At 35.7% G+C, this 9,208-nt stretch overlaps 1 protein-coding gene across 6 annotated transcripts in view; it reads right to left on the bottom strand.

The window, feature by feature from the left end:
- UBR3 (ubiquitin protein ligase E3 component n-recognin 3) overlaps positions 1-9,208 on the bottom strand; it is a 238,463-nt gene that overhangs the window by 191,121 nt on the left and 38,134 nt on the right. For all 6 annotated transcript variants that reach the window (XM_034654712.1, XM_034654714.1, XM_034654715.1 and 3 more), the window contains exons 4-5: positions 5,110-5,253; positions 3,597-3,646 (exon numbers count right to left, since the gene is read on the bottom strand). In XM_034654712.1, the coding sequence (XP_034510603.1) occupies positions 3,597-3,646; positions 5,110-5,253 (194 nt within the window). The remainder of the gene's footprint in view (positions 1-3,596; positions 3,647-5,109; positions 5,254-9,208) is intronic.

Here is a 9,208-nt window from a genome sequence, read left to right as displayed (position 1 = left end):
TGCTTCTTCCTCTCCCACTCCCTGTGCTTGTGTTCCCCCTCTCGCTGGCTGTCTCTATCTCTGTCAAATAAATAAATAAAATCTTTAAAAAAAAAAAAAGAAAGAAAGAAAATATAATATATAAACTATAAAAAGTACTTTTAAATAGATTAAATTTTTAATTATAAAACAGAGAGTCGTTAAGCGTCTGCCTTCAGCTCAGATCGTGATCCCAGTGTCCTGGGATCGAGCCTATCAGGCTCCTTCCCTAGGAGCCTGCTTTCCTCTCCCACTCCCCCTGCTTGTGTTCCCTCTCTCGCTGGCTGTCTCTCTCTGTCAAATAAATAAATAAAATCTTTTTAAAAAAAAATAATAAATAAATAAATAAATAAAAATTAAAGGTCTAAGCTACTTTTAAATATTTAAGTTAAACATGTATCACATGTTCTAACAATAATTCTCAGCTACTCTCAAAAAATTATGTATTTTGAGGATAGATGAAGTATTTTGAACTTCTCACCATCAAGAAGTTTTTAAGATGATAGTCACACTGGGACATAATCACAATTAAGAAACAAATTATTATATAAAACATACACAAAAGATGCTGAAACAAAGAATCCAAGAGGAATGAACAGAAGGAACAGAAGAAAAAACCTAAGAAGGACAAATTAGAAGCAATGGTAATGAACAAAGAAAAGCCATATTTCAAATCCTCTGAAATCCATACAGAAATTACTTCTCTCCCAAAAAACACACACAAAAGGATTTCCTTTTAGGAGTACTTGAGTGCTTCAGTCACTTAAGTGTCCAACTCTCAGTTTCAGCTCAGGTCATAAGCTCAGGGTCATGAGATCAAACCCCACATCAGGCTCTGCACTCAGCACTGTCTGCTCGAAATTCTCTCTCCCACTCCCTCTGTCCCCTCCCCACCTGTACACTCTCTAAATAAATAAATAAAAACTTTTTTTTTTAACAGATTTCCTTCTAGCACCCTACCATAAAATCCATGGCAATTTAAAAGGTAATCTGGAGAGTTTACGTCAAGACAAAAATGACTGTTAGTTCTTTCCTAGACAGAGGAGAAAGTATCTATGTTGAAGATCAGCTTTCTACATGCCCAGAAATCAGATTCAATTCATGAAAATAAAGTAGAACTGTTATCACAGCTATTAGATGCATAATGCTACGTAAACTAAAATAATATGAAGGTTTTAACCTACCATATACACAAGCATAACAATAGATTTTTATTGCTCTAGAGAACATCAAGATGTTTAGATTATCTTTTAAAAATGTCCTGTAACATCACTAAACCATTTCATTATGAAATCATTTTCTAAAGTTACCACTGACAATAGATACAAGGCTCCTTTCCTGTCTGGCTGGCTTTAAACAAAAATGTGCTCATGCACCCACTCATACTCAATTTCTAAGTATTCCCAGATCTCCCCTTTTGAGAGGCCATTCTGCCTCCCCACAAAATGCCCTTAAAGAAAGCAGAATAGGGGCGCCTGGGTGGCTCAATCAGTTAAGTGACCCACTCTTGATTTTGGCTCAGGTCATGATCTCAGGGTTGTGAGATCAAGCCCTGCATTGGGCTCTGCACTGGGTGTGGGGCCTGGGTAAGATTCTTTCTTCCTCTCCCTCTACTCCCGTCCCCCCAGCTCACTCGCTCTTTCTCTCCCTGTCTTAAAAAAAAAGAAATAATAAAGCAGAATAAGTTATTAAAAACCATGTGTCTAGGGATGCCTGGGTGACTCTGTCAGTTAAGCATTCGACTCTTGATTTCAGCTCACGGTCATGAGATCAATCCCCGGGTCAGGCTCAGTGCTTGGTGTGGAGTCTGCTTGAGATTCTCTCTCTCCCTCCGCCCCTCCACCTGCTCTCTCTCTCTCTCAAAATAAATAAATAAAATCTTTTTTTAAAAAAATGTTTAGGGGCACCCAGGTGGCTCAGTTAAGTGTGCAGCTCTTGATTTCTGCTCAGGTCATGATCTCGGGGTCCTGGGATCAAGCCCCACATCAGGCTCCAAACTCAGCAGGGAGTCTGCTTGAGGATTCTCTGCCCCTCCCTAACCCCCCCCACTAATTCTTGTATGCTTGTACATGTGCACTCTCTCCCTCTCTAAAATAAATACATAAATCTTAAAAAAATAAAACCACAGGTCTATTTTATTTAATCCTTCCTTCTTTGACATATGAAGAATTAGTATTCTTACCTCCATCACTCCCCTCCCCTAGTTTCAAACTGGAATTAATACTATTTTAGTTGAAATAATGGATAATGTTTATACGTATTTTTTAAAGTCTGTTTTTTTTGAAAGTCTATTTTAAATACCAGTTTTTCCCACTTGTCATTATAGCAACATTGTTTATAACTCTTTGAAGTTAAAAAAAAACAAAAGTTTTAGCTAACCATTTACAGTATTTTTAAATGATTTTAAATAATTTAATTTTTTAAATGATTTTATTTTATTTAAGACACATATTTAGCGTTTATAATATGCCAGGCACTACTGCTCTAAGTGCCTTCATATATGAGCTCATTCAATCATCACAATAACCCCAGGCAATAATATTTTTATTATTACTTCCATTTTACAGAAGAGGAAATTTAGGTGTGGAGAAGTTAAGACACTTGCCCAAAATCACACTATTAATTGGTATAGGAGCCAGTGTCAAACCCAGGCACTCTAATTCCAGAGTCAAACTTGTAAACAGCATATGAAACTTCCTCTCCAATTTGTTGAAAACTCTTAAAAAATGTTTGCCCAAAAAGAGGCTTCAGAAAATGTTGCATTTTGTGGGAGCTTTTTTAAAGGGGAAAAATAGTACTAGGAAGTTTAAATTATAAGGCATTAAATCAATTACAAGACATCAGTAACAGAAATCATATTTTCAAAAAAAGGATGTTTTGCTTAGTTCATGTGATACTATCAAATCAAAATGGGTTTTCAAAGAAAAAAGTTACATTAAAAAAGTACGCCTAAATGTGACACAACTTGGTTTTTAAATTTTTAATCATTAAACAAAAAAATATGAAATTTACATTTCATAAGCATCAAGATTATATACAAGTATTTGTAAACAAGCAATTCTCCCTTATAAATTGTACACTAATAAAATATAGAAGTGCTATAAAGGATTTATCAGAAATATTTAATAAACACTACTATTTGGTTAATAAATATTATAAAAATTGAAATTTCAAACTGAAAGTCTATTTCTTTTTTAAATTAGGTACAACATATGAGGTGTAATTTATTATGAGATTACAAAAGCAGTTACTCTTTATATTCTTTTAATACATTGTTCCAGACTTAGCTAAATTTTTCAAAACAACTTCATTGTATATATGACAATTCGGGTCAATTTGGGGATAGCTTCCTAGGAAAGATCTCTGTCTCTTTCTATCTCCCATTTCTAAACTGTGAAGAAAGAGGTCAATTAGAAAGAAGAAGTAAAAATCTGGTAACTGCAATCTTGGCTAACTTATTCCATCTAGGCTTCAGCGTCCTTGTCTACAAAATGAGGAATTTAAACTAGACAATATCCACAAATCTGTATAGTTCTAAACCTTTTTAAATTCTATTTTCAAAAAGTTTTAACTCTCACCTCATCTGAAGAATCAAGTTGTCCAAATGTTCCTGCTGCACCTGCAAAACCTTTGGAAAGGAAAAAAAGCTTCCTTCATAACTGTTATATATTGCCTTACTTTTAAATTATTCTGAGACATAAACAAAAAGCCAAGTTTTATTACCTTAAGACAACTCATTCTAACAGATATCTTGGCAGAGTTCAACGTTTATCTTTAATAAATTTGGGCCTAATAGATTTATAATTCAAAGGAAATCTCTAGTGAAAATCCACATTTAATCATCACAAATGGTGTTCCACATGAAAAAATGTTCAAAATCATTAGCCATCAGGGAAATCCAAATCAAAACCACACTGAGATACCACCTTACGCCCAGTTAGAATGGCAAAGATAGACAAGGCAAGAAACAACAATTGTTGGAGAGGATGTGGAGAAAGGGGATCCCTCCTACATTGTTGGTGGGAATGCAAGTTGGTACAGCCACTCTGGAAAACAGTGTGGAGGTCCCTTAAAAAGTTAAAAATTGAACTACCCTATGACCCAGCCATTGCACTACTGGGTGTTTACCCCAAAGATACAGACGTAGTAAAGAGAAGGGCCATATGCACCCCAATGTTCATAGCTGCATTGTCCACAATAGCCAAATCATGGAAGGAGCCGAGATGCCCTTCAACAGATGACTGGATTAAGAAGCTGTGGTCCATATATACAATGGAATATTACTCAGCTATCAGAAAGAACGAATTCTCAACATTTGCTGCAACATGGACGGCACTGGAGGAGATAATGCTAAGTGAAATAAGTCAAGCAGAGAAAGACAATTATCATATGATTTCTCTCATCTATGGAACATAAGAACTAGGATGATCGGTAGGGGAAGAAAGGGATAAAGAAAAGGGGGGTAATCAGAAGGGGGAATGAAACATGAGAGACTATGGACTATGAGAAACAAACTGAAGACTTCAGAGGGGAGGGGGGTGGGGGAATGGGATAGACTGGTGATGGGTAGTAAGGAGGGCACGTATTGCATGGTGCACTGGGTGTTATACACAACTAATGAAGCATCAAACTTTACATCGGAATCCGGGGATGTACTGTATGGTGATTAACATAATATAATAAAAAAAATAAAAAATAAATAAATAAATAAAAAATAAAGGGGGCCCTAATCCAATATGACTAGTGTCCTTATAAAAAAAAAAAAAAAAAAACAAATGGTGTTCCAGAAGGATCTCTTCCTTCTTAGTTTTAAACCATGGTTTATTAAAATACTGAGATACTAAAATTTTGGGCTACCCCTAAAGAGCAATGTTTTTCATGAGTTAGAAATAGAACCTTAATAAACTAACCAAATTCCATTTAAGAAAAATGCATTCTCTCCTTTGGCCAATCTGTTCTTTCTTGCTTCTACATTTTTACTACTTTCCTTAAAAAGAATGACACATTATTTAAAGTTCTTCAGTAATAAGTCAAGTTTGAGGGACTTTTTAATATAGAAAAGTTATCACTGTTCCAATTAAATAGACAAACCTTGAACTGCCAGAGTGCTAGTGCCAGCTGATGGCTCCTGTACACCGTATACAAGTTTATCCTCAGGATAGGTAAGTCCAGAGCTCTTCAAAGCTATAAGGTACTTTTCATGACTTTTCTTTGCACAAGCATTTTCTCCAAGACCTAATATTTAAAACAAATTTAAAATCAGAAAAAATATTCCATTCAAAATATAAATAAAGCAATCTCAGTATTCAATATATATATATACACATATATAAAATAGCTAAATATTCTAATGGCAGGAGAACCCTAGAATGAATATAAAACAGTTTCAGACAATACTGCAGAGCATGTTTATAATGAATAATAAAATCTGCTAGGTAACTGAATATCTAAAATATGCCAGAGATTATATGCAAGTCACAAGAGATGCCAAGATTAATGACGGTATGTTTTCTGCCATCAAGGAACTTGAAAACTCATGGTAGAGAAAGGTAAATAATACGGTAAGTGACAACTGGGTAGCAGACTTCCACCATTCGGTTTGACAATCTATGCTCTCATAATACAGTGCAGCTAGACTCACACAAAGCAAAATACTTAGGGAAGGCTTCCTGGACAAAATAATGCCTGAGTGGAATTTTCAAATATGATAACTGAGATTACCCTTAATTCCTGCTTTATCAAACTTTTTCCATCATATTTAAAGAATTAAAAGTATAATTTCTATGGAAGTATCAGTAAAAACTAATTTATTCCAAAAAATATTGAAAAGCTTAGGTTCTAGAATTACACAATCCTAGAACTTTCCCTTTAGCATTGCAGCTTACTAATTATCGCCAATTTTTGTTTTGTTTTTGAATATATTTATGGAGAATGGAATGATAGTAAAAGAAACTTTATCATTTATTTTGAGAATTCTTTAAAAGTAAAAAATTATCCTGCCTGAAAGCCAAATTACCATGGCATTTGATACCTCCTAGGCAAATTACGTATCTTAAATTGTTTCAAGCTCTCTGATTATAAAAATATATAAGTGAACTTCTTTAATATTTGTTGACCGTTTCTGTATTTCGTCTCTTTGCTAGCCTAATAATTGCAAAAGAACAGTTTGTTTTTTAAATATCTGTCTCTCTGGGCTAGTTTAAAACAACAACAACACTCTAGCACTTACTAAACAGTAAGGAATATATCCACCCTTCAATTCAAGTCCAATATTAAAACAGTTACACTTAGTTTTAAAAAAATTACACTTAATTTATAAAGAATAAAGACCTTCTAAGCATCCTATATAAGAAACAGCTACATGTCTTCTGAATAATAAAAGCCAAGTATTTATCTCAATCATGATAGATGAAATTTGTAATACTTTTCAAATAACAAAATATGTTTTACCAACCCTTACAATAAGCCTAAGAAAAATGAATGTATAATAATCATTTTTTTAAGAGGAGGGGTAGGGGCAGAGGGAGAGAAAGAATCTTAAGCAGGCTGCACACCCAGCACAGAGCCCGACACAGGGCTCAATCTCACGACCCTGAGATCATAACCTGAGCCAAAATCAAGAGTTGGACACTTAACTGACTGAGCCACCCAGGCACCCCTGTAATTACCATTTTTAAAAGTAAAGAAATGGAGGAGCAGCTGGGTGGCTCAGTCAGTTAAGCATCTGCCTTCGGCTCAGGTCGTGATCCCACAGTACTGGGATCAAGCCCTGTATGGGGCTCCCTGCTCAGTGGGGAGCCTGTTTCTCCCTCTCCCTCTGCCCCTCCCCCTTTCCCCTGCTTATGCTCTCTCACTATCTCTAACAAAATCTTTAAAAAAAAAATTAAAGAAATGGAGGCTTAAAAACATGGCTAGCCAGTGAATAAGCAACAGTAGACTATAAAGTTTAAAGTTCTGAACCAAAATTTAATGTGATTTCCATCACTAAAAGTCAGCCAAGAATTTCTGTTGTGTTTTTTTTTATTTCAAGAAATAATTTAAAAGAAATTGTAGAAATAAAGGAAGACAATACCATAAATCATTCCTAAGGTAAACATTCTTACGATGATTAAGAACAACTTGCATTCTTTCACAACAGTTGAGTTTCTAAATAAGGTTTGAAGAAATAACAAACAGACCACCAGGTATAATTTGATCTTTCATTAGTTTTGTCACCAAAATTAAAACACAAGCTACCATCATCTTTATCCCAGGCTGCATTGAGTTTTTCTGTTCTTGTCCCTTCCAATTTATCTTTGGCAAAATAGCAAGTCATCTTTTTAAAACACATATCTGATCATGTCACTCTTAAAATATTTCCATGACTTTCCAATACATTCAGGATAAGATATAAAATATCACATGGCCCATGAGAGCCATGGATCTAGCCTAACGTGGTAACCTTATTTGTGCCACTAACACCCCACACTCATTTCATTTCAATGCTACACCTTTTCTTAGTCCCTTTTTAAAAAGTAAGCTCACTCTCACCCATAAGTATTTCAACATGGAATCTAGGAGGTGTCTAGTTGTGACTGATATTCTTTATATTTATCTTGCTTGGGGTTCGTTAAGCACCTTACATCTATAAGTCAATGTTTTTCATCCAATTTGGGGAATTTTAGTGATGATTTTTTCGAACGTTTCTTTTCTGCCACATTCATACTCTCTTGTCCTCCTGGGATTCTAATTACAGGCATGTTAGATCATCTGATTCTCTCTAACAGGTCCCTAAGGCTCTGTTATATTTTCTCTCTGTTCTTTAGATTGAATAATCTATTTTTTTTAAAGATTTTACTTATTTATTTGAGAGAGAGAGAGACAGCAGAAGCAGGGTGAGGGGCAGAGGGAGAAGGAGACTCCCCGCTGAGCATGGAGCCCAATGCGGGGCTCAATCCCAGGACTCTAGGAACATAACCTGAGCCGAAGGCAGACGCTTAACCAACTGAGCCACCCAGGCACCCCCAGATTGAATAACCTATTACCTGTCTTCAAATTCATTAAGTCTTTCTTCTACCCTCTCCAATCCATTGCTAAGCCCATCCAGTAAATTTTTTTCAATTTAATTATTGCACTCAATGCTAATTTTCAGTTCTAGAATTTCCTTTATTGTTTGTATTTCTTTGATAAGATTCTTTATCTCTTCACTCATTAACATCAGTATTTACTTTTAATTATTTGAACAGATCTTCCTTTAATTTCTTGAACAGTTGCTTTTTATAATTTTATTTATTTATTTTTTTTAGAAAGGAAGAGTGGGGGCTGGACAGAGGGAGAGGGAGAAAGAGAATCTTAAGCATGCTCCATGCCCAGCATGGAGCCCAACACGGGGATCAATCACACAATCCTAAGATCGTGACCTGAGCCAAAATCAAGAGCCGGACATTTAACCAACTGAGCCACCCAGGTGCCCCTATAATAGTTGCTTTAATGTCTTTATCTGCTAAATACAACATCTGGCCCATTTCAAGGTCAATTTCTATTGACAGCCCTATCTCGTGGTTATAGGGCATAATTTCTTATTTTCCTGCATGTTTAGTAGTTTTTATTGTATGCTGGACATTCTAATGACACATTATAGAAGATTCTGGATTCTATTATCTTCCTGTGAAGAGTATTAATTTTAATTCTAGAAGACCGTTCAATTAACAGCCTGATCAACTAAAAACTTGCAAACGTTTGGTAAAGGTTTGTAAAGGGCAGGTCTATAGGGGCACCTGGGTGGCTCAGTTGGTTAGGCATCCAGCTCTTGATTTCGGCTCAGGTCATGATCTCAGGATTGTGGGATTGAGCCCCATGTCAGGCTCCACACTAGGCATGGAGTCTGCTTGGGATTCTGTCTCTCTCTCTCCCTCTGCCCTTCCCTCTTGCCTTATTCTCCCTCTCTATCCCCCCATCTCTAAAAATAAAAAATAAAAAAAATAAGGGCAGGTCTGTAGAAACCCTAAGGTTCTCAAAAGGCCCTCTAAATTGACAGGAATAATCTCTAAACTCTGAATCAACTAGATGCCTGTGGTATTAACAAGTTTTCTCCAGTCTGGTTGGGCTGAAACTCCAATGTCTCTGAAAACTGCTTAATCTCTTATATCTATATTCTGCTTTTAACCCCATAGCAGTCACTCTCTAATAGGCCTGAGGCAGTCTCACCCTA

The sequence above is a fragment of the Ailuropoda melanoleuca genome, chromosome 2, assembly GCF_002007445.2.
Source record: "Ailuropoda melanoleuca isolate Jingjing chromosome 2, ASM200744v2, whole genome shotgun sequence".
NCBI lineage: Eukaryota > Metazoa > Chordata > Mammalia > Carnivora > Ursidae > Ailuropoda > Ailuropoda melanoleuca.
Note: the sequence above shows the minus strand (reverse complement) of the source record. Positions and strands in the feature narration are given on the sequence as shown.